The 24,204-nt window shown below is 62.3% G+C and overlaps 1 protein-coding gene across 1 annotated transcript in view; it reads right to left on the bottom strand.

Annotated features, from left to right (window-relative positions):
• Positions 1-24,204, bottom strand: part of COL5A1 (collagen type V alpha 1 chain) — a 150,556-nt gene that overhangs the window by 26,001 nt on the left and 100,351 nt on the right. The window contains 19 exon segments of the mRNA XM_047768868.1: positions 665-772; positions 871-924; positions 1,138-1,191; positions 2,140-2,247; positions 4,397-4,504; positions 5,677-5,730; positions 5,822-5,911; positions 7,061-7,168; positions 7,935-7,988; positions 10,506-10,559; positions 11,540-11,593; positions 12,295-12,339; positions 13,289-13,342; positions 13,474-13,518; positions 17,905-17,958; positions 20,504-20,557; positions 21,189-21,296; positions 22,442-22,495; positions 24,011-24,055. Coding sequence (XP_047624824.1) covers positions 665-772; positions 871-924; positions 1,138-1,191; positions 2,140-2,247; positions 4,397-4,504; positions 5,677-5,730; positions 5,822-5,911; positions 7,061-7,168; positions 7,935-7,988; positions 10,506-10,559; positions 11,540-11,593; positions 12,295-12,339; positions 13,289-13,342; positions 13,474-13,518; positions 17,905-17,958; positions 20,504-20,557; positions 21,189-21,296; positions 22,442-22,495; positions 24,011-24,055 — 1,305 coding nt within the window.

The following is a 24,204-nucleotide window of genomic DNA, read 5'->3' as shown; positions in this document are numbered from 1 at the left end:
AGCAAACGCTGGAGGAGTTTGCCAAGATTTATGGACAAAGTGCTCATTGCGAAGTCCCATCAAACCATAAACCCTAATGAGCCAACAGCAGGGAAACGCATGAATAAGTTATGTCACCACCAGATGCTGGGACAAGGTGCAGCGACCGAAAGTCATGTTTTCAACAATAAATAAAAAGGGACGGCTTCAAAGAACACTCAATGCCATCTGACAGGACTCATAAAATGAAGTGGGAAAAGCTGGGCCCAAACGCCGTCCATGCGGCAGGAGGCAGAGCATGCAGACACCACATAGGAGGAGGCGTGCGTGGGCGCACGGGGGCTGGACGGTGCGGCCACGCGCTGCTGCGCCCCGGGAAGCCACGTCTGTTCCCTTTCTACCAGTTTATCGGTAGGGCCTCGCGTGTCTCCGACAAGCAGGAAGACAGACGCTACCCAGTAAGAGAAGTAAGGGCAGGGGCCCCTGGACGTATGGGACTTTGCAGCACCCCATGCCGGGAGCCCCGGGAAGCCCTGCAGCCCTGCCTCAGTTTCCCCATTCTCCAGAAGACAGGAGGGGAGGGGACAGGCGGGGAGGGAGGGCAGGGGAGGGGAGGAGAGGCCACAGCAAAGAGGCAGGAATCAGCGGAAGCCGACCCCCAGGCGCTGAGCGAGCTCTGCTGTACCTGCAGCCCCACGGGGCCGGGGGGCCCAGGAAAACCTCTCGGACCTTCGTCACCTTTCTGCCCAAAAAGGCCCTGCTGGCCTCGGGGACCCGGCTCGCCGTCAGCGCCCTGCAGGGAGAGGGGTGAGCGTGGTGACGACAGGTGCGCGGCCACGCCAGCTCCGGGGATGGGGGCACTTTTCTGAGGGTCCTTGACTAGATACTCACAGAGGGGCCTGGCTGTCCGATGGGGCCCTGGGGTCCTGTCGGCCCGGGAGGACCCTGTGGGGAGAAGACAGGTGGTTGCTGCCGGGCCGCAGCGAGATTTCAACACGGGAGGCGAGCCCACCAGCTGCGAACCATCCCTTAGGGGCAGGGAGGTTGTTGTCATGTTTTAAGGGTTGTTAACGCAGGGCTGCGTGTGCGCCACGCCGAGCTCGTGGCCCTGCGCCGTGGCTCCACCGGCGGCCCCAGGCGGCACGCGTGGCCCCTTACCTGCTCGCCTTTGTCACCCTTGCTCCCCTTCTGTCCCGGCTCCCCGATCTCTCCCTGCAGGAAGACAAGAGACCCCTTTGCACATGATCTGCTCCCCATAATTAGTTTTTCTTGGAGATAAAAAAATAATCTCCTCTCCGGGGGGCCCTATAACTTTCCTAAGAAGAGTTTCCATATATTAATTTGATTTCCTTTTGAATAAGAGAGCGAAACGGGACGAGGCCGTGATCTGATGCCTGGCAGGATTTTAGTAGATTTGCAAGTGTGGTAGAACTTCCTCGTGGAAACATCTTCTTTGTCAAATGGGCCGACACAGCGGTGCAACACAGACCCCTCAGTTCCCGTGCCGCCAAAGTGACTAGAATCGCTTCAGCGTTTCTGCAGTGCAGGGCCGTCTCCCACCCCGAGAGGCAAGGCGGCATCGCTGGGGAGGTGACATGGTCGGCAATGCCGCTGGAGAGCTCTCATAAAGGGACGGTCAAACCAAAGAGCTGAATTTCACCGACGTCGTTAAATAGAGGCTCGCGTCCAGGCCAGCGCCGGGAGCGCGCTGCAAGGACGAAGCCCATCCTTGAGGGAAGGGAGCCTTGATGATCCAGGAGAAGCCATTTAAAACGAGATATGGAGCAAAACCTCACTCGACCGGTCCCCACAGATTTAGAGCTCCAAAACGACGCAGAGCCTTCTTCCCCGCTCTGGCCGCTGCAGCACCTGTCTCTGGCGGCATCAAAACCACACACGAGAAAAGCCGTGTCCGAGTCGCCTCGGGCATGGCAGAGACGGCGTTTGCTAGCACGGCTTGCGAGTTATTCTCAAATCATCCACGGATGCCCAGAAGGGCCGTGGGCAGCACAGGGTCCCTCTAGCACCAGAGCCCTGATAGCACCTGCATCCCACGGTTTCAAAGCCCCCACCCGCCTGGTTCTGACCTGCCAGCACCGGCCAAGCTTGGCCGTGCGTGGTCCAAGGATGGGGATGGGGGCGTCTCTGCAGCCTCCTTACCTTATCTCCATCTTCTCCAGGGGGGCCCACGGGGCCAGCTGGACCAGGGAGCCCCACTGGACCCTGCAGGCCGTCTCGGCCGGCTGGGCCTTGTGGACCTTTCTCACCCTAAAGAGGAGAGGGGGTCCCTGGTCAAAGGCGGCTCCATCCATCAGGGGAACCACCTGCCACCAGCCCATCCCCTCCCCCGCCCCCAGAGAGGCCCAGAGACAGCTCCCGGGGAGGGACCGTCGCCCAGTCCTTGGTTTTCCGCTGGGCTCTGCGTCCAGCCCTGGATCAGCATTTCCTGGGCCTCATTGCGTCTAATGCGCGCCCATCCTAGGAAGAGCTACTCTTTGACAGATGGGGAGATGGAGGCTTGGGTCACAAGCCACAAAGCCAGGATGGCAACCTGGTCAACCAGCTTTCACAGGCCCATTCAGGCCAGCGGCCAGGAGGGCCAGAGCTCCAGCCCCAGCCACTTCCGAGGAACTGCCCGGTTCTCTGCAAACACCCTCCCGTGGGGCCTGCACGCACGCGCGCACCTGCACACACCCCTTCTTCCTCTCCTCGTAGTTCTGGTTCATTTTCCTCAAACTGCCCCTTGGATAATTTCAACGATCCTTACCACCTGCTTTTACGTTCTTCGGCCGCAGAGCATAGCGGCTTGCTGTGTAATCTCAGTTTCCAGACCAGGGATAGAACCGGGGCCACAGTGGTGAGGGCACCGAATCCTAACCACTGGACCACCAGGGAACTCCCTGTCCTTCCCAATTTTACCAGCCATCACATCACCCTGTGAGCAGCTGGAACTTTCTCACCCAAGCCACAAATCCCTTTTCCCAGCAGAACCAGGCCCGTGCACAGCCGGGGGACACAGATGGGACCGTGCACGGCCACTGCTGGACCTCACCACGGCTGGCACCCTCTCGGGCCCCCTCTCCTCCTTTCCTGCTGCACAGGCAACTTCCCTGATTCCCTTCTCACTGATAGAAACGCTTCCCCAGTTAAGGCAGAAAACGCCGGGCTGACTGCGGCTCACGTGGAACCTTCCTGGCCCGACGCGACACCCGACTTTCGCTTGGCCGTTTCTTCTGCGGCTATTCTGGGAGCGTGACCAGCTTTTCCCTGGATGGTGCAACTTGGAGAGGCTTCTGCTCAAATCTTTACTCTCTTGAAACAACGAACCCGGCCGTCTCCCATCGGGTCTGTGCGCTCAAGTGTTGACCGGAGCCTGGGCTCTGGTGCAGAATTAGCAGAGCCTCATGGGAACCACCAGACGCCACTGAGGTGACGAGGATGCGCCGACGGAACTCTCCTTGGCGCCCGCGTGCCCAGTGGGGAGTTCTCGGCCGGGCAGGTGGCCAGGGCCCTCTTCTCACCCAGGAGCCGTGGACGGGGGACACAGAAGCACTGCCCCCTTCCTGACTCAACGGGAAGGGGTATCTGCAGCCTGAGCCCCAGGAACCGGGGCGCATAGACATTCCCAACGTGGAGGGCAAGTCTGAACTCGAATTTGTCTCCGCAGCTGAGTGGATGTGGGGGAAGGTGGGAGGTTGCCACATTGTGGGGGCAGGCGTCCACAGTGGCTGGGGCAAGAGAACGGCTGGGCAGGAAGGGGCGCTTTGTGTCTTATTTGGGGAGAGGAGCCCAGGAGAGGGGCTGCCATGGGTTTTCCAGAGGCATTGAGACAACACGGGGCTCACTAACCCCCTTCACGGACACCCAGCCTCCAGCCGGCCCCCTGCCCCGGAGCTTTCACAAAGCCTCCGGCCGGGGTGACCATAGCCCTAGGAGGTGGCTTTCGGAAGGTCCAGGAGCAGCTTTCTCTTCTCCACACCGACCCCCAGACCAACAAAGAAGGCACAACCCAAATATCCACTTTTCTCCCACACAGACGGGCCGTGAGCCCAGGCCAGAGGGGTGGGGGCTGCGAAGCATCCACACGGGGCACCCACAGTCCAGCCCGAGGCTGAGGCCGTGTAGGGACACACTATTGCCACCCCTCCCCATGCCCACCTGTAGGGGGCACCGACGTGTGGGCGTGACAGGGCATGCTTGGCCCTGATGCACACCGAGTACCCCAGTGGCTCAAGAAACTCCCTGCAAGAAACTGGCCACCCCTGGGACCTGCCCTTGGACTTCAGTCAAGACACCTGGGCACCCAGCACAAACGGCACCCACCCCCCGTCCCCCCCCACCCCCCCCAGGGAAACGCCCGGGAAAGGGACAGCACGGGGGCAGGGACAAGCCCCCCCGCCTCCGAGGCAGTACTTACGGGAGCGCCTTTCTCGCCAGCCGGCCCGGGGGGTCCCTGCGGCCCGGGTCGCCCTGGGATTCCAATGGGCCCAGCAGCACCGGCCGGCCCCCTCTCCCCGGGAGATCCCTGGGCGAGCCAAGAAAGTGGTTTATTTCAAAGACTCAACATGCATGGATACGACTTCCCAAAGTGCCGCCCGGTCGTACCACTCTCACTCTAGAGCCCACAGGGGCTCCCCAGGGCCCCGGCCAGCATGAGCCGTGTGGTCAGGGTCTGAGCCCCGGAGAGTCTGGGGACACATCCTCCTTAAATGCTCGCCCTGAACAAGCTCTCTGGGGACCGCCTGCCACCGGCGCTCCCTTCCTACCCACTCTTCCACGCTGCCCCTCCACCGTGTGGGGGCGGGGGCTCTGGCAGGGCTGCAGGTGGGCACCTGGGCTTAACTCTAGGGTCAGCACCGGGAAGCCGCTGTGGCCCGGGTGTCGTCCTGCTCCTGGCCTTCATGGGAAGGAAAGGGGACGTTGCCATTTCCGCCTGACTTTCCACCATCACCTCCCTCCAACGGCCCAGAACTCAGTCAAGGGAGGGGCTGTCGTTTTGGGGTCTGCGTTCAAACCCCGCCAGGCCCGGGGCAGCTCCTGCAGCCCCACAGCCGTGCCGAGCAGCGGGGGCTGTAGGACGGGCCCCCGGCAGGGCAGGGGGACTTGAGGCACATGTCCCTTTTCCCTAAAGAGTCAGGCCAGGCCAGCGGTCCCTGGGCTGCTGCTGGAGGGTGGGTGCAGCCTCACGGGGCCCGAATCCCCCAGACCACAGCCCAGGGCCCCAGAACACTGAACGCCTGGCCTCTCAGGGGGGGACCTCCAAGTGGCGGGGGGTAGGGGGGGACCATGGTAAGAGCACAGCTCTGGACGGGGACCTCTGCCTTGGGCAGCCCTGCATGTGTGGCCGGCCCGGCTCTCCAGGCCACGGAGCCATGGCTGTGCCTGTGTGTCCAGGCTGCTCCATCCCCACCCACGCTAAGCAGGTCAGCTTGCTCCTTGCCCCCCATAAGCAGGGTCAGGGTGGGGCACTCGGCCCTCCCTCCCAGCTGCCAGGTTCTCCAGCTTTCCTCACATAACGTGCCCCCCCCCTTGTCATCTGGCTGCCAGCCTCGCCCACCATCCACGTCCCTCCCGCGTCCAGCGCCTCCTCTGGGACCAGGGCAGGTGTGCGTGCTCCCTGGATCTCGGGACTGACCGCTCGCCTGCAGAGCGGGTTTGTTGCGGGGGAGAGGCCTTGCACGGGGCCAGCACACTCACCGCAGGGCCTGGCGGGCCGGGGGGGCCTTCGCTGCCTTTCAGTCCAAGCGCCCCCTGCAAAGCAACAATGTGGGCAGGGCGCTGCAGGGGGAGGGCCCCGGGCTGGGCGGGGTCCACCCCCATCCCCCGCTGGCCCCTCACTCACCACTGGACCAGGAAGCCCTCGGTCCCCAGGGAAGCCGCGTAGGCCTGGGGGACCGTCTTTCCCAGGAAGGCCAGCGGGGCCTGGATCACCCTGAAATCAGAGCCGTAGGTCAGTTTCTGAGCGATGCCCCAGACCGGGGTGGAAGGAAGCTGGGCAGTGCCTGCCCGGGCCCACGACCCGTGGCGGGGGGGCCTTCCCGGGCACTGGGCTTTACAAGGAATCTGAGGGAGCTCCCTGGTGGCTCAGCAGGTTAAGGGTCCGGCGCTGTCCCTGCTGTGGTGTGGTGTGGTGTGGGGATGGACTCCACTGGGACTCTAGCCGCACTCCATGGAGCCCTGGCACCCCCATCACGTCCTTCAGGGCCATGAGGGGCTGCCTCACGTGACCCCCTCGCACCCCTCCAAGTATCTGGGGCTCAAGCGAAGGCGTCTCTGCCTCAAATGGATGCTTGTCTCAAGCCCGAAATCACATTTTCTGAAAAGATGTGCCACCTGCCCTGAGGTTCATCAAAGCTCGGACGTCTTCCAGAATTTTCTCTGAGGTCCAACGTGGGAGCTGAGGGATCTTTAAACCAGCGTGCCCTCAGGCTCCTTTCCAACTCCGAGAGCCCTCTTCGTGGCTGGGCGCCTGTCTCTGCACCTCCCCCCTCCTCCCTCTCCCTCGCACACACACACAGACACACGCACACACAGTTTTCCAAGTACACAGGCATGTCCTCAACCACGTACATGCATATGTGTGTGTGTGTGTGTGTGACTTTTTCAATCAAGTTCACTTTCTTGTGTGTGGTCCCACAAAGTGCTGGAGCACATGTATTTCCTGTGTCCTTCCCTGAAAAGCCGAAACGGGGAAACACAGGAAGTTGCCACCCCCAGCTGGGGGTACCCCGGCCAGGGAGAGACGTTTTTATTATTTGGAATTTTTAAAGGCTCATTAAATTCAGTTTAGACACATGAAAGGTCAGGCAGTTTTATCCATGTCTGGGGAAGGGGTGCGGTGGCTGCAGGTGGTGCCGGGCAGAAGGGGGTCCCCAGCCCATGCCACATCCATCCCTGGGGCGGGGTCAGCCCAGGCCCTCCTTCCAAGAAGCACAGAGGGAGCTCAGTTCCTCGTCTGGGCAGGAAAAGGCATCTTGAGGAACCACCCGTTCACCAGAAAGAAGCGAGAGGAAGACCCAGACCGAGGGTCGAAACGGTTCCGTAGGAAAGGCCGACGGGCACAGGGGTCCCGGTGACTCACCTTCGTCCCTTCTTTTCCCGCGAGGCCCGGGAGCCCCTGTTCACCGGGGGGGCCCGGGGGTCCAGGGTGGCCGCGTTCGCCCATGGGACCAGTTTCCCCCGTGGGACCCTGCAGGGAAAAACTTGCGTCAGCCGTGAACGTGTTCACCTGGCACGTTCTCTTCCTAAATCTCAGGACAGCCTGGCAAAGGCCAGCACCAGCCCACTGGACCTGCACACTCCTTCAAAAGGCGTCTCCTTCCGGTAAAAGTCCTGAAGGGGCAGGTCAAGTCAAACGGGGCAGGAGTTCAACAGCCCCTGCCTGGCCTGCCCTGGGCTCCGGCGTCTCCTCCCTGATGCATCAGAGCAGGGCCTGTGTTCCGTGGGGTGGCACGGGGACCAGGGCAGGGAGGGGTGGCGGGGATTGAGCCTGCCTTTCCTGCAGCCCTGATGCCGTGCATCTCTGTCTCATTTACCACATCAGCTGCGAACTTTCTAAGAAGCAGCTTCACCCCAATTTGCATCTCTGAGCCTGCAAGCCTGTCCTTGAGTGGATCTGCAAGCAATGAGAACAGCAGGCCCCGGGCACGAGAATCCAGGGCAGAGAGTCAGGCTGTGTGGACAGCTGGGCTGCCAGGGGGTGGAAGCCAGGCTCCTGAGCCCACCTGGTGTGACTTGGGTTCACGTCAACAGATCCCTGTCCTGCTCTCTGCACCTGCTCCCCTGCACAGGGTACAGCTCTTTATTCAATAAGCACTACTACTAAGCCTCATGATGCCCTCTTGGCTGCACCTGCACCTGGAGAATGGGGAGAATTCACCCCCACACTTGACCCTTTCTTCTGTGTGGGCAGGGACCCAGGGTGACCAGGGACTCCAGGGGATGCTGCGTCTCACCTGAGGACCAACCACACCTGGTGGGCCTGGAGGGCCGGTCTTGCCTTGGAAACCCTGCAAAGAGAGAGTCCCCATGCTGAGATGGTTGAAGTGGCCCACGCCACGCTGGTTTCTCTGTAGACGCTTACCCCCAACCCTGACCCTCTCCCCAAACAGTGGACCCTCCAGTCTCCATTCGAAAGGCCATTTCTCTCGTTTCACTTCTGTGTTCATTTCATGAAGGTAATGAAGCCAGACAGTTAGTTTCCCTTGCTGCCTCCCCTGCCCTGCTTTGTGCTGAGAAATATATTTTAAAACCATTCATCTTTATAACAACCCTAAGAGTTCATTTTCTGAGCAGATTTAGTGTCACCTTTCAGCTGCTAGCAACCAAAACTGGGGGCCACCTCTGGGCTGCATCTCATTAGTGACTCCATGGGGACGGTCCTGCCTGTGTCACCAAGGCCCCCAGCTCAAGACAGGTGGTTTTCCCAGCCTGCGCCTCTGCACTGACTGAAGTCAGGAGGCAGCGAGGACACGCTGCTTCCCAAACGCGGCAGCCAGGCGTATTCTTAGCTCCATCCAGGCACCTCTCCGTTCTGCTCTGCATGCTGGCACGTCGGCAGCAGCCTGGCTGCGCTGCAAGTTTAATTTCCGGCCCGTCTACAGAGCATGGCACATGCCAACGAGCTGCCATCTGCAGGTGCCACGTGATGCTGGGGGAGACGCACAGATGCTAAGCCCGGGGGGGTGGGGGGTGTTTAGTGGAAATCCTAGAGTCTGGAGGGGAAGCAGCCTGGCACAGCTGGAGCTGTGGGGGCCCAGCTCCCGTGGCAGATGAGCCAGGGTGGCTCTGATTCACTGCACGGCAGCCAGAAAGCCAGCGCTGGTGACCTCACACTCAGCCCCCAGGCCGTACGAACCCACGGGGGTGCAGCTCCTGCAGGTTCTAGGGTGGCTCCCTTCTTTAGGCCTGGTGGAGCTGCACGCAAGGGACACAAATGGCCCCGTTTAAGGCAGTGTTCTCTGGAGCAGCCTGACAGCATCAGATCAAGGGGTGGGAGGCAGGTTCGAGAGCAGCCCTGGGTGAGCTGGGTAGCTGTGCCCAAGGGAGGCAGGAGCCTGGGTGTGGGGCCCACTGGGGGACCGTCCATGGTGCTGAGGACAGGATCTGTCACCAGCCCCATGAGGGGGGGCTTTGGGCTTGGACTCAGGACCAGCAACGGCTTCGGTGTCCCACCCGCTAAAGAAAGCGGAAGTCCCGGGAAGGCCCTTCTGGAAGGCGTCGGACTGGCCTGTGGAGAACCCGCCACCGCAGCTGGGTCTGGGTGCGGGTGCCCTTCAGGCTCTGCCGAGGGCACCGCAAGTGCCTGTCCTACTCTTCCAGCAGAAACAAATGGCTTAATTATTCCTCAGTCTCTTCCCAGGAACAGTCGGAAGGAGCAAAACACACCCTATAGGCCAAACCTTCCATCTCGCCTCCTCGGGAAGGCGTTAGAGAGAATACATGCAAAACTCAGGCGGCGCGCTTTAATTTTTCTCTCTAAACAAAGGAGCAAAGGACTCTCCATTTATCAGGCCCCAGCGCCGCGCAGAACCCTGGGAAGGTATAATTACAGGAGGCTTCAGCAGAACAAGCCAAAAACAGACAAAGGGAATTTTTTTTTTTCCAAGGAGGCACCAAGAACAGATGGACGGGGGCGTCAACCTCCCGTTTCGGGAGGGGACCTCCTTCCCATGATGGTCCTGCAGAGGCCTCTGACCACGAGGACACCGGCCTTCTGTCACCTCCCAGCAGTCTTGTCACAAGGAGGTCACCCGACACGGTGAGCCCCCAGCTGTCTGATGCCTACAGCCTCAAGGTCACAGGTGTACCCACCCTGGCCCCAGGGTCAGGCCTAGAGCGGACATGGCTCTCACGGGGCCAGGAACTGACCGTGGCGCTGACAATGCTTTGTTCCTAACGAAACACGCGGGAGTCCTGCAAGCACAGCGAGGCTGTGCAGGGTGAGGTGGGGGTGAGCCTGTGCCAGTGGGATGCCAGCCCTGAGCCCAGCCAAGCTTCCAGCCTCCAACAGCCGGGCCCCTGCCCTTCTGGCTCTAGAAAAGGACTCGGGAGGAGACCTCCCGGCCCCCTGCCGTCAACCCCGAGGCCAGAGGGACCTGGACAGACAGGGCTGGGACGAGGCCACACCCTGCACTGGACGTTTGGGGACGTGAAACGTGACAGAACCACATGGCATGGCTGGAAATGGACCTGCTTCCCGGCTACACCTCCACTCGGGCGCACGTGCCGTAATTGGGGCCACACTCGACCTTCTCCTGGGGTCGGAGGGGCTGCACCGAGGATCCGTTTGCTTCATGGGGGTCACGTGTGACCCTGGGTTGAGCCCACAAGGGCGGCTTTGAAGCTGGCACCTGCCTCCGCCCACAGAGGCGTGCCAGGGCTGTTGCTGGCCCCCGGGCTCCCCGGAAGGGCCTCCCCCCAAGGCCACAGAAGCTGGCCTGGCCCTCAGGGGCCTTCCCCAGGCTGCCGACGGGCGGTGGACCCCCGGCCCCGCCACCCGCGTCCCTGGCCCCGCCCACACTCACCGTCTCGCCTCTCTGCCCAGGGTGTCCCGGGAGCCCGTCCTTGCCTGGGGGGCCCTGAAGGAAACCAGGGAAAGGAGGTTCGTGCCATCGTCAGAAGCACACGTCTTGGGCATTCAGTGCCCCACCAGGCGACGCAAGCCAAGGCTTCACGTCCGAGGACGGCGAAGTCGGGGGGATGAGGACGGAGTGGGAGCCCACCACCTGCCCACCATCCTCAACCCCTCCCCACCGCCCTGAGGGTCACACGGCTGTCACCTTTGGCAGCAAGAGGACAGCTCCCCAGCGTCCAGCCAGGGGGGGCGCCGGTCTGGTCTGCAGCCAGAGCCCCCCTAACCCCTGCCCCTAGCACGGCCCTCGGGCAGGACCTCCTACCATCAGGGCCTTTTCCTTCTGAGGGAGGAACCCTGCATCTGCCATGAGCTGAGCTGTGTCCCCGCCCCAGCAGGCTGAGACCCAAGCCCCCCGGAAGCTGGGATGGGCCCCGCTGGGAAGCAGGGTCTCGGCAGATGTGCCCAGGCCCGGTGAGGTCCGGCTGGCTGAGGGGGGGTGCCTCTGCAGTGGCCGGTGGACAGAGACGGAGAATCGAGGACAGAGGGACACAGAGGAGGCAGGGCGCGGGCGCAGGCAGAGCTCGGGTGGGGGTTCCCCAGGCCGAGGGTGGCGGTGGCCGCCAGGCGCTGCGAGACCTGGGATGGATCCTCGCTGGGGCCCCGGGGGACCCCATCCCCCTGACACCTGGATTTTGGACTGGGGCCTCCAAACTGTGTGAGCACACGCTTCTGTGGTTAACTGGCCACGTGCGTGTGTGCTCCTGTGTCCTGGCACACCTAGGGCGCTGCTGCAGCGCCAACTAGAAAGTCGCGATGGTCTCAAGGAGAGAGGGGCCCGTGCTCCCCAAAGCAGCTCCCTCAGCCAGAGCCCCCCGGCGGCCTCGCTCCCCACCTCCCACCGCAAGGAGGCTGCCGGGGCCCTGGGACAGACCAGCGTCCCCAGGAGCCCCTGGGCCGGCCCCACGGGGACAGCACATTACTCACCGGGGGCCCCTTTGGTCCAGGAAACCCGGTGGGTCCTTGGGGTCCATTGGGTCCCTGAGGACAGAAGAAGGCCTGTGTGAGACGGAGCTCCTCCCACCCCCGGGCCAGCGGCTCCCCCACCCGTGGGCTCCCCAAGCACAGGCGCCACTTCCACCTGCTCCCGCGGCTTTTCCTCTCCTTCTTCCAGTCCCGCCCTGACCCACGTGAAAAGGAAGTGCGGTCACGGGCCCAAGGAGGCCAGGTGACACGGCCAGCTCCCTCGGGGCAGCACGGGCCAGGACCCAGCTCCCCAACATCCCAGCCACCGCCCCAGACCCAAAGCCCATGGCCAAGCAGTCAGGACCCGAAGCTTTTTTTTAGGGCTGCACCTGCGGCATGTGGAGGTTCCCAGGCTAGGAGTGAAATCGGAGCTCTGGCCTACACCACAGCCACAGCCACGCGGGATCCGAGCCGCGTCTGCGACCTACACCACAGATCACGGCCACGCCGGATCCTCAACCCACTGAGCGAGGCCGGGGATCGAACCCACATTCTCATGGATTCTAGTCGGGATCGTTAACCGCTGAGCCACAACGGGAAGTCCGGGACCTGCAGCTTTACAGCCAGGGAGGCCCTCCCTGCTCCACCTTCGGATCTGAGGAACCTCTCCTGCCGCGGGGTCAAAGGCCGGCCTCCCTCTCCCCAGCCCACCCGGGAAGAAGTCCAGCGGGGACGCGAGGGGGCGGCCGGGAACGGCCTGTGTTCCAGATGCTCACCCGTTCACCTGGCGGGCCGGCCGGGCCATCACCTCCGGAGTTGCCCTGGGAAGGGAAGGAAAGAACAAGAAAAGCTTATAATCTTTTTTTTAAATCATTACTCTATTGACGAGCAGACTCAGCCCACGACACCCCTGGAGCTTCAGAGGTCCGTGCTACACGTGCACACATCCGTGAATCGCCCCACCAGCTCCTCCGGAAAGAGCGGCGGGCCAGCCAGCCATCCGCGGCTCCCCGAGACCACCTGTCCCCTGGCCTCTAGCCGCACCCTGACCGGGAGCCGGTATCAGCAGGGTAACGGCGTCTCCAGGAGGAGAGCACCCTTCTCCTGGGGGATGAAGGCCGTGCTCCCACCAGTAGATGCCTCCAAACGCACGAGGAGACAGGACCCAGGCCCCTGCGTGGCCCCTGGGTCAGTGCGCCAGGCCGTGGGCTCTGCACCTCAGCCGCCAGCAGGCCTGTCCCCTGGGGTGGCAACACGCTTTGGAAGCCCATCCCGGACAGGACCGGACAGGACCGGACAGGACCGGAAAGGAAGAGCCTGCCTGGCCGAGGTCTGCTTCCACACGGACCGGAGGAGCTGCTGTCCAGGCCCCCAAGGGGGAGGAGACGGGGCAGTGGGGGAGGCCCAGGCCCTCATGGAGGCAAAGATGTTTCTGCAGCATCCAACCCCTCTTCAAGGAAGAACTGAGGCCTCCGTCCCCATCAGGACGAGGTGGGGCCTCTGTCTAGAGCCTGGCTGGGCCCGGCCCCCTGGAGCCCTGGGGCTGCTGGCTGGAAAGTTCCACCGTGGGATGGAGCCCCAGGCAGCCTCTGCAGGGCGGCAGGGCCATAGCCACGTGACTCAACCTGCCCTACCATCCACGGGCTGCTGGAGGGGACCCCCTCCTTCCTAAATTCCCCAGAGAAAACCCCTTTGCTTTGTGGCACCAGCAGCTGTTTGACCTTCCAGCAGCTGCGGCGCGGGCCGGGGCCACAGAGACCAAACACGTACCTTGGGGCCAGGCTTCCCGGTGATGCCCCTTGGGCCTCTCTCACCCCGAGGACCCTGGACAGACGGGAGAGAGGACAGGTCAGCTCAAATCCTCAGCGGCCTCGACACCTCCACCCCCATCCCGCCCCGCACGCTCCCCACCAGGCCCTCCTGTCCCGGGAGACCGCCCTCCAGGCCATGGTTACCGTTGGGCCTCTCTGTCCCCGAGGTCCCGGCTTCCCAGGTGTGCCCTAGAATCAAAGGAGAAGGGGGTGCTGGTCAGTCACTCCAGACTCACCTGGCACGGCCTGGGTGATGGAGAGACCCCCCCCCCTCCCATACCCCGCTGCCCCCGCCAAAGGCAGAAGCTAGCAAGGACACCCTCCTTATCTCAGCTCTAAGGGGAGAACGCACCGGGCGAGGGACTCCCCTGCACGGCTTTGCGTTTCTGGACAAGGCCTTCCAAAGTCCAATTTTCTCCCTGCCGCCTGATGGATGCTTTCGGCCTCATCTGGTTTCCTTCCCTCAAAGCATCAGCCTCCCCCGCCCCCCTCCTCTCTCCAGGCTCGCGCTCTCAGCAGGGGTGGGGGGATCATTATTGCAAGAAAAGAGAAGACAGGCAACCCCTTTCATACATAATTTACTTTTGCTACAGTTAAGGATATTAGCCATTAAATTTTCAACAGGCTCTGCGGACGAACAAACGTGCAGTTTAATATATAAATCATACATCCAAGAACCATTTGCTTCCCTTCTAATAGAATTTAGACTCCTTTTTTTTCTGCTCTTGTTTTGCATTTTGCAAACCACGGAAAACAAATGCATTGCATTTTTTTTCCCCTCAAAGCAGCGACATGAGAGCTGGTAAGTGCAGTTTACCCACAGCACGTGGAAGGAAGGGACGGGAAAGGCCCTCGATCTTCACCACTTGTGATTCATTTCCCGGAATTATTTTTTTTTTTCTGGTTTCTAACGATAAAGCCCAAGATGCATCTGTCTTTTGCCAAAAGCCACCTGATGCGTTTTCTCTCCCCATCTCTCATTCACTGGCGGCCACGATCACAACTGCTTCCCCGAGTCCCGCGTCTTGAAATGAATCTAATAAAACCGTTTCTGACGAGGAGGCCTTTCGGATGCTTTCTAACAGTGCCTCTGCCCTCCAGCCTCGCATCGCCCGGCGGCGCCTTTTGGCTTCGAATCAGTATTTGCACACAGAAATTCATGACACACCCGCGCTCTTCCACCTGTGTGACACGAGGACCGGCCTGGGTGCCTCCTGGTGCTCCCCTGACGACTGAGTTTGTGCTGGCTCCTGGGAGACGCCCCTGTCCTTTGTCACTCAGGGTTGCCAGCTCTGGGCACCCTCCATGGGCGGCAGGGTCCCCAGGGCCAGGCACTTCACGGAGACTTTAGAAGCCCCGGCTGCAGAAGAGAATGAATTTCTCTCCAAGTGGCCCCAGGGCTTCTGAATTCCACAGCCGAGGGGTGGTGGGGACGGTCACACCAGCGACCCCAGGGACCAGCCATGCCCAGCAGATCCCGAAGCGGAGGGGACGGGCTGCCCTGAGGACAGCGGCAGGGGCGCGGGGCTCCCGCCGGGGGCTGGGCTGGGGGCCGGCTGGTGCAGACTGGACTCAGTTCTGTGTCCCGCCTGCAGCCTTGGTGCAGACGTGCCTGGAGGTGGAGACGTGGCCTGGAGTCTGACCTCCACACCCCGGGAGTGGGTGGGCTCCTGGGTCGTCAGCCCGCGGGGCCCTCCTCCTCGTGGAGCAGATCCGGGGACGAGCACCGAGGCCGCGGGACTTCCCTTCCTCACCACCTTCCCTGCTGCTCCCGTCCAAACGGCAGTCGTCTTCAGCTGGGATTCTCGGGCATCACTTTTTCTATTTTCTTCGTGTCTTTTCAGGGCCACACCCACGGCACAGGAAGGTTCCCAGGCCAGGGGTCGAATCAGAGCTGCAGCTGCCGGCCTGCACCACAGCCACAGCCACGCGGGATCCGAGCCGCGTCTGCGACCTACACCCCAGCTCACGGCAACGCCGGATCCTTAACCCACTGAGCGAGGCCAGGGATCGAACCCGCTTCCTCATGGATACGAGTAGGGGTCTGAACCTGCTGAGCCACAATGGGTACTCCTGGGGTGACGTTTTAAATGTCACGTGCAGGGCAGGGATGCTTTGAACCCTGGGGGCTCAGCCCCTCCCACCGCCTCCACCACGGGGCCTGGTCAGCACCCTCCACCCGGAGCCGCGTCCTCTGCCCTCAACTCAGGCCTCCTCCTCCAGGCCGGCCTCCCTGCCTTCCCGCTTTCCTCTTCCCCACAGCTCGCGCCGCCGTCACAGCTTCGTTCACGTCCCGGGGCCCGGGTTTGGGCTTTTCCTATGGCGTCCCCAGGGCTCACGTGGCACTGAGACGTGGGGGCCGAGCAGGTGCTCAAAGGTGCACGTGAGCGGCTGGACTCAGTGACACAGAACAAGCCTGTGACTCCTTGGAAAGGACGAGAAAGGAGGACGGGTGCTGATGCTGGACGTTCACAACTGCCAGGACGGGGCTGGGGAGGCCACCACTGGGTGACCGTCCCTCCCTGGACTCCTCGGCGTCCTCACACACTCGGGCCTCTGAGCCGAAGGTGGTCAGGGTGCTGGTGGGCAGGCTGCTCAGGGCAGAGCCTCTGGGGAGACCCAGAGTCCAGCGCAGGAAGGCCAAGGCAGAGGCCGCCCTCCTCCAGCGGAAGCTTCCAGAATAAAGGCGTCTGTCTCTCCAAGGGCAGGACGGGAAGAGCTGGGTGCAGGGACAGGGGAGCCCACTGTTGAGCTGTGACCACTTGGGGTCTCAGACCCGTGCATGTCCGCCGGCCTGGACGTAAAGCCACGGTGCTGACTTGTTCTCCGTGAGCTGGTGACCGTGGGTGCTTCCCAGCGGCAGACACGGCCGTGGCCCCTGGATCCCGCGTCCTCCAGGCACATTTCTCCCATGACGAGTGGACGTGCGCTCTGGCCATGACCTGACCACGGCTTCCTGTGACAGCCAGCACCTGTGCCACCCCGCCCTCCCCCCCGTGGCCACCCTGTCCGAGGTACAGCCACACGAAACTAGAAAATCACTCCAAGTCCTAAACTCAATCCTTCCCTCCGGGGTCCGTGCTCCAGGCCCCGGGAGCCACGTCCGGACCCCAGGACAGGAGCTGGCCTCCTGGTCCCAGGCTCCCCGCGTCCCCACCACCCCTGTGTCCAGCAGTGACCCTGGCGACCCCCGGTGCTGAGGCACTGGAACCACGGCCCATGGGGGCTCGGGGCATCCAGGCATCTGTGTGACTTACTCGGTGGGGGTGGGGGAGGCGGAGAGGCAGGAGGGGCAGGAGAGGGGAGCAGAGCTTGGGCCAGAGTGCCGGCCCCCGGGCCACAGCCAGGCCTCCGCTGCTCCACGCCACCACACGGGCCCGGTCCCCCGTCCGGCTCCTCCTCGGAACGGGGTCGTGGTCACACCTATGACCCTATCGGCCACCAAGACCCTTCTCGGGAGAGTCTCATGGCAACGCGGTGTGTGGAAGGCGGGGCCCTCCACCAGCAGGGGGGCTGTCCCCTCCGCCGTCACCCCGTGGTGCCCACGCTTACAGGACTCTGGGTCACTTCTCACAAGTGACAGCCTTTCCCCAAAGACGCCGGTCAGACTGTCCCTACAAGGAAGGACGGGGCAGACAGGTAGGAAGACGATAGACAGACAGACGTAAATACTCAGACAGCGTGGACCCCTCTAGAGACGAACAGACAGCGGTCTCTGCGCTTCTGTGTCGACTGCGCTCAGCAAAGCCCCATTTCTCGGCCTCGTGACGCTGGCAGACACGTTCGTGCACGCAGACTCCGGGTGCCTAGAAGCCTTCCTCCCCGCCTTGCGGAGACCGTGCGGTCTCTGCTCCAACGCAGGGATGCCAGTTGGGCATGAGGGCTCTGAGGAGGGGTGGTCTGTGCGGGGGGACCAGGCCTGCTCTGGACACACCCCGCCGGCCCATGGACAAGGCCGGCTCAGAGCTCAGAGGCCCAGGAGGACCCGCTGGCCCCTGCTGCCCAAGGAACAGTGCTCACGTGACGTCCCCCCGCAGGTTCAGGGGCTGGAGCGGGAAGGGCTGGGGCAGCTCCCGCAGCCTGGCCCCTCAGACCTCCACTCACAGTGACAGCAAAGGGGACCAAAGCACGCTGCACCCAGCAGGGTCAAGTGACAGTGGCAGCTTGGACACAGCCAGGGAGGGAAGCCCCCTGGGCTTGGACCAGCGGAATCGGGGAAATGCAAAGTGAAACTCCGTTCCTCCTTCCTTTTAAAATGAGCCAGGAGGAAAGGTCACTGGGGCTGGAAGAAGAATCTGGATCTCACTAATGAGCCAAAAGACTGCCGGGTCGTGGTGAGAAAGCGCCACCCCCCCCCCACACACACGCCTTCCTCTCTGGCCCACAGCCCCTTCCATCGTCTCACCGCCCAGCCCCGTGTTCCCAGAGCCACCAGCGCTTAGCGCTAAAGGCTTAAGGTCAGCTGTTCTGGAAAGCAGTTTTGGCAGCAAAGTGGGTGAGAAAGAAACAGGACGCGTTGAAGAGAAACCAAGGCTGCAGATGGAGCCGCCCGAGCAGGGGCCAGACCACCCTTACCCTGCCGCCCTTCTCTCCATTGGCGCCAGGAAATCCAGGAAACCCGATGGAACCCTGAAAGAGAGTTAATTAGGGAGGAAGCATGAGAGCCTGACCAGAGGGACGGCGATGCTGCCTCTGCAGCTGGAGGAAGGGGCTGTCAGAGCTCATGGCCTTGGACACCGCCACCCGCCACCCACCAGCCACCACCCACCACCCACCATCTGCCACCCACCACCCACCCACCATGCAACTAGCCACCCACCCAAGCATCTATCCACTCATCCATCCACCACCCACCATCTGCCATCCACCACCCACCCACCGTCCAACTAGCCACCCACCCAGGCATCTATCAACTCATCCATCCACCACCCACCATCTGCCATCCACCACCCACCCACCATCCCACTAGCCACCCACCCAAGCATCTATCTACTCATCTATCCACTCATCCATCCACCACCCACCATCTGCCATCCATCACCCACCCACCGTCCAACTAGCCACCCACCCAAGCATCTATCTACTCATCTATCCACCACCCACCATCCGCCCATCCACCACCCACCCACCATCCCACTATCCACCCACCCAAGCATCTATCCACTCATCTATCCACCACTCACCATCCACCCATCCACCCATCATCCACCACGCACCCACCATCCAACTAGCCATCCATCTAAACAGCTATCTCTCTACTAATCTCTCCATCCATCTATCCACCCATCCACCCACTACCCACCACCTACCATCCACCACCCACACACATCCAACTAATCATCCATCTAAACAGCTATCTACTCATCTCTCCATCCATCCATCCATCCACCCATCCATCCACCCACCCTCCATCCATTCAAAGATCCACCCACCCTCCATCCATCCAAAGAGCCACTTGTCTACTCCTCTATCCATCCGCCAAACCACCTACTCAGTAAATCCTTCTTGAGCATCTCATGGGCCCCAAAGCTAAAAACCAGAACGGAATTTTAACCACGTTCCCCTCCCCCCCCACAGCCTTCTCCTCACACACCCATGCCTGCAAAACACTGGTGTTTGGGGGAAAAGGGAACGTGTACCACTGAGATTAGCTGGAGGTGATGCGTGAATCTCACATGTATGGCATTTATTTTCTGCGCCTTGTTGTCCTGTTTTGTTATCGCCCAAAACACCTCCAAATAAAGCATGGCTCATGAAGTCAGAAACGAATGCACATTTATGCACGGACTGTAGCACCACCCAGCTCTTTAATTCTAGAACTCCACCGGGTGCACACAGCCAGAGAGGTAGTTAATGGCTTCCATTAGGCCAACAGCCAAGCACCTACGAAGTGAGCCCCGCGTGACCCTGTCTGAGGCACCACTTCAGCCTCTATCCCCTGTGTGACTTAAAACTCTGACCTCAGGATGTGCTTAGACCACAAAAGTGTACCCACTCTTCAAACCTTGACCTCACGGGGCTGACCTTGGCCACAACACCCGCGTGCCCACCTACTCTTCCAAACGGGAGGTTGTACCAAGTTTCACGGTGGGAAAACCCAGGGAGCAGGCTTCACGGCGCTCGGCTCAGAGGCTGGGTCCTCGCCCGGGAGAGTCTGTGGTCTCCGGCCACTGCCATCCACCCCCACCCGTCCATCAAGCTACTGGACACGCCTCTGTCCAAACGGTCCCGGCCTTTTCACAGTTCTGCCCTCATCTTTCCAAAATGCTGCCTGACCTATAGCCTCACAGCCCCCCATCTCTCCCAAAATTCTCCTCTCCTCCCCGAAAGGGACACACATATCAGGAGCGAAAGCACGTCCAGCAGATGCTCTCCACCCAAATACGATGGACAACGCTGCGGTCGGCGGCTACGTTGCTGGCGGATCCTGGAGCAAAACCCGTTTTACGGCAAAGGAAAACCATCTCCCCGTGCGGTGGCTGTGGGCTCACCCACCGAGTGGGGGCATCAGAATTCCACACTTCCAGCAGCCGCACGGAAGCACCTGAGGTGCAGCCCTGCCCCCAGGGCCCGCCTTCCGCTAACAAGGGGGCGTCCAGAGGGCTGACCCCAGAGGAACGCAGGATGCGTGGACGCCAACCCCAGAGACAGGGTGTTCTCTCTGGCTGTTAATTACGTCTCGAGGGCAGGCAGCCGGTTATTTTTAAAGGCAGAAGCATGAATAATAAAAGGTGGGGGATAAAAAATAAATAAAGTAATGCTTTAAATGATGTGCAAAAGCCGTAAGGAGCTGTTCAGTTTAAAGGAGAACATGATTCCCTATAAGAAAGAGTCCGTCTTGCTTTCATCCTCGGTTTCGAGCAAACAACCTTCTCATCTCCAGAGCGAATCAGAGCCGAGAGGGGGACACAGGTTCTCGGGGGAAAAACCCAAAGAACCAGGCCAGAGGCTCTGCGGACCCGGGGCAGCCTGTGCCGCGGCTGGGTGGTCCCTTTCTCTGAGGGCCCCGCCGCCCGCTTCCCACGCAGCCGAATCACTGCCAACGGCTGTGACCAGGGCAGCACGGAGGCACGGCTGCCGTGACCTTCTGCTGCGTCACGGCAGCCACCGCGGGGATGGCGGATGGGTGACCGTGGGAGGGCCGGTTGTCCAACCCCGCGAGGTCGCCCCTTACCTTTGGCCCTTGTCTTCCTGGGTAGCCGGGCAGTCCGGGGACTCCGAGTTTTCCCTGGGGAAATAACGGATGCAGGTTGCCCGGCCAGCCTGGCGCTTCTCGGAGCAGAGCGCCAGCACGCCCGCCGGGGACCAGGGCAGGGTGTGGGTCCCAGCCCGAGGACACGGTCATCATGAGAGACCCTCGTCTGTCCCTGTGGGGTGGTGTCTCCCCCAGATCTGGGACCGGTTTAAAGCAAGGTCCGAGAGCGGGATGGGCAGCAGCGCTGAAAGCAAATGCCCCGAATCAAAGAAGGTTTCTGTAAGAGGTTTTGCTCAGCCCTCTTGTAAGAGTGCCAGCCTTGGGGCAGGCCAGGGTGAGGGCTGAGGTAGGGGGTGGGGGGAGCGAGGTGAGGGCGGGCAGCCCCCCCCTCAGGTGTAAGAGCAGCCGCTGTCAGGCGCCCCCTCGCCCCCGCTGTGAAAGACGATGCAGCCAGGCAGCTGCCGGGCTCAGACCCTGCACTTCGGGGACAGCGGGGGAAGGCGCTCTCCAGCGTGACTGTGGGGGCCAGGATGCTGGGTGGAGCCAGCGGGGCAGGAACTGTGTCAGGACGCAGGGTTCAGCCCGGCCGAGTCATCCCCTGGACACCCCAGGCCGTGGGCAAGGGTCTGTCCCAGGGAACCGGTCGCGCTCCGGCGTCACGTACCTTCTCCCCAGGGGGTCCCAGAGGACCGGGGTCGCCGTTGGGACCTCCGCGACCCTTGGGGCCTTCGGGGCCATCTTCCCCTCGGGGGCCAGGGGGGCCGATCTCCCCCTGCAGGTGGGAAAGCAAAGGTGAGGGGGACGCCACGGTCCCATCCCCCGCCCAGGCTGGGAGCGAGGGGCCGGATCCCAGGCCGGGGGTCGGGGCCGCGGGGGAGCCCCTCGGCCGGTTCAAGTGACGAAGCCTGTCCTGGCCCCGCTGAGACCAGGACTCTGCGGGGCGGCAGCCGTTCCACCACCTTTCCAAGCCCACACTCCTCCTTCCGGCCACCTCTCCCAACCCCAGCTCCTCTCGGCTGGAATAACTTCGGTGACAGCAGGTGCTCTGAACAGCTACCTGCCCAAACAGAGCGGAGTCACTGTTCGGGGGCCGGGGGAGGGTCTCTTTCTCCCGAAGCCCCAGGAGGTATCGGAATGGACCATGAGGGCCCTGGCCGGGGCTCCTGGAGCACGGGAGACCCACAGGGTCTATCAGACACGCAAGGGCCCAAGTGCCACCCCATCCAATGTCCCCAAGGTACAGGCGGGGAGGCCTGGGTGCAGACAAGGAGGAGGCCCGGGGTGCCGGCCAAGGGCAGCAGGGGGCAATGGCCCGGGCTCAGCGTGCCACCCTGGTCCCCTCTGCCGAGCCCTCCTCTGACTTCTGGTTTCCAGCAGCAGACGGCAGGACGGCTGCGTGACCGCCCCCAGTGGAAACATGCATTGCAGGACAAAGCAGACTCATGGCTCCCTCGCCCCTCAGCCGCCAGGGTCCACGAGTGGCGGACTGTCCCTAAGAGGTGCTCCCAGCTTGAAGGGCTGGGAAGGGATCCCGGGCCCTGGGCAGGCTGCTACACGCCTGGGGAGTGGGGCCGTTTCTGCAGCCCCTCCCTCTCTCCCAGGCACCTGTCACCCTTCTTGAGCCAAAGAATTGCCCTGTAAACCAGGGTATCGGCCTCGTGGACAAGGTCAGGACACAGGGCAGAGGGGCCAGGGCACCACAGCTGACCCGTAAGGAGGGGTTAGCACCAGGGCCCAGGGGCCACGGCTTCAGGCTAGAGGCTGAGGAGGAGGCAGGGAGCCGGCCTCAGGTCCCTGCTGTCCCTGAGGTGGTCAGGAGCCTCCCCCGAGGTGTCACCACTGTACGGAGACGCTGCCCTTCAGCCCCTCCCTCAGCACCCCCCACCTGCCCCCCCCAACCTGCCCTGAAAAACTCACCCTGTCACCCTTGATGCCCATGTCGCCTTTGAAGCCAGGAAAGCCGTCTTCACCCTGCATGGGGGCCAGAGGGAGCCTCGTCAGGATGAGAGAGCCCACCGGCCAGGTCCCCCCACCCAGAGCCTCTGAGAGGCGGGGAGCTGGGTGGAAAAGCCCCCAGGAGGAGCGGGACTGCTCCTGACAGCCTTGCGGGAGGAGCCCCCGGAAGGAACCGGCATCGCGGGGCCGGTCCTGGACGTGCGCCGTCCTGCCTGCCAGGCTGGGCCGCGGGCAAGCGGGGGGCCTGCGGGTCTCAGGTACCTTGTCCCGCATCTCACCCGGAAGCGGCACACACCTGTGCCATTTGTGAATGTGGTGGATTCAATATGCCAGGGACCTGCCGTCCCTCGCGTCCCCGGGCTGGACTTTCCCAACCCGAAAACCAGAGAGAGACCCCCTGGACGCCTCATGGGGTGGGGGGCTTGGCTTTCACCTCCTTCTTAGCGTCCAGGGCCATGTCCTGACCTCATCCACCTGCTCTGGGGGATGGAGATGAAGGGGCCTGGGAAATCCAGCCAGGTCGCAAGGGTCAAGAGCGGCAGGGAGCTTAGGGCAACTTGCTTTCTTTTTCTTTCTTTTTAGGGTCGCTCCTGCGGCATATGGAGGTCCCCAGGCTAGGGGGTGAAATCGGAGCTCCAGCTGCCGGCCTACCCCACAGCCACAGCAACGCCAGACCCTTAATCCACAGAGCGAGGCCAGGGATCGAACCCACATCCTCACGGACACTAGGTCAGGTTCTTAACCCCTGAGCCACAGTGGGAACTCGGGCCTTCTGAGACACGATGTGAACTTGGTCCTCCCCAGCCCGCCGCCAGCCCACCACCTATACCCGCGTTCAGTTAAGCGCCCGCCGCTCATGGGCCGTGGCCATGATAAGACTTAGGTCCTGGGAGAAGGCCCCCCACCCCTACCCCTGGAATGGCCTCAGGCTGCCTTCTGTGGCCCCTTGGGGACAGAGAGCACAGCCCCACCGAGAGCCATCCACCCTGCAGCCCCATCACCATTTTCTCGAGCAGCCCAGTCTGGACCTAAGGGACAAGGGTGACAAGATTATGTCCACACTTCTGGGCTTGAGGAAGCCACCTTCCCCGGGGCAGAGATCCTGGGCCCGGTGGGACCGCAGGCCAGGGATACGGGGGCCTGAAACCCGCCCAGCCGGGGGCACGCCTGCTCCATAGGACCCTCTGCCCTTGGGACCCTCCATCGCCCTCGCCCGGGAAGGACGCTGAACTCAGTGGACCCGTTTGCAGCTGCCGTGAGAGTGGCGTCTGTGGTCTCTGCAGAGAGTCAGGGTCTATGCATGGATCTGGGCCAGGGCCTTGGCCTCGGGCAGGGGGCGCAGAGCCCCAGACCCTCGGTTGGGAGCTTTGCCTCTCAGAGTCTGTCCCCCAGGGTGGCAGCCTTCCCCTGATACCCAGGGGCGACCTCAGCCTCACTCCGCTGGCGTTCCTGGAGACTTGTCACCCATGGGGCCACCAGACAGAATCCAGCTCAGGGCTGAGCCCCTGTGGGAAGAGGGGGGACACTCACCTTCTCGCCCTTGGTGCCCTTCAGACCACGGATGCCATCTGCCCCCTGTGCAAACAGAGGAATGATGAGCGGCCACAAGCCGGACCCTCGCAAGAGACAGGCCTGGCCCCGCCCCGAGGAAGGCCGAGCGCCAGCAGCCGACGCCGCAACCGCTGTCCTCCCAGATGAGCTCCCACCCAGTGTCCCCACCCTCG

The sequence above is a fragment of the Phacochoerus africanus genome, chromosome 2 (genome assembly GCF_016906955.1).
Source record: "Phacochoerus africanus isolate WHEZ1 chromosome 2, ROS_Pafr_v1, whole genome shotgun sequence".
Taxonomy (NCBI): Eukaryota; Metazoa; Chordata; class Mammalia; order Artiodactyla; family Suidae; genus Phacochoerus; species Phacochoerus africanus.
The sequence above is the reverse complement of the archived record's forward strand: the minus strand, read 5'-3'. Positions and strand labels throughout refer to the sequence as shown.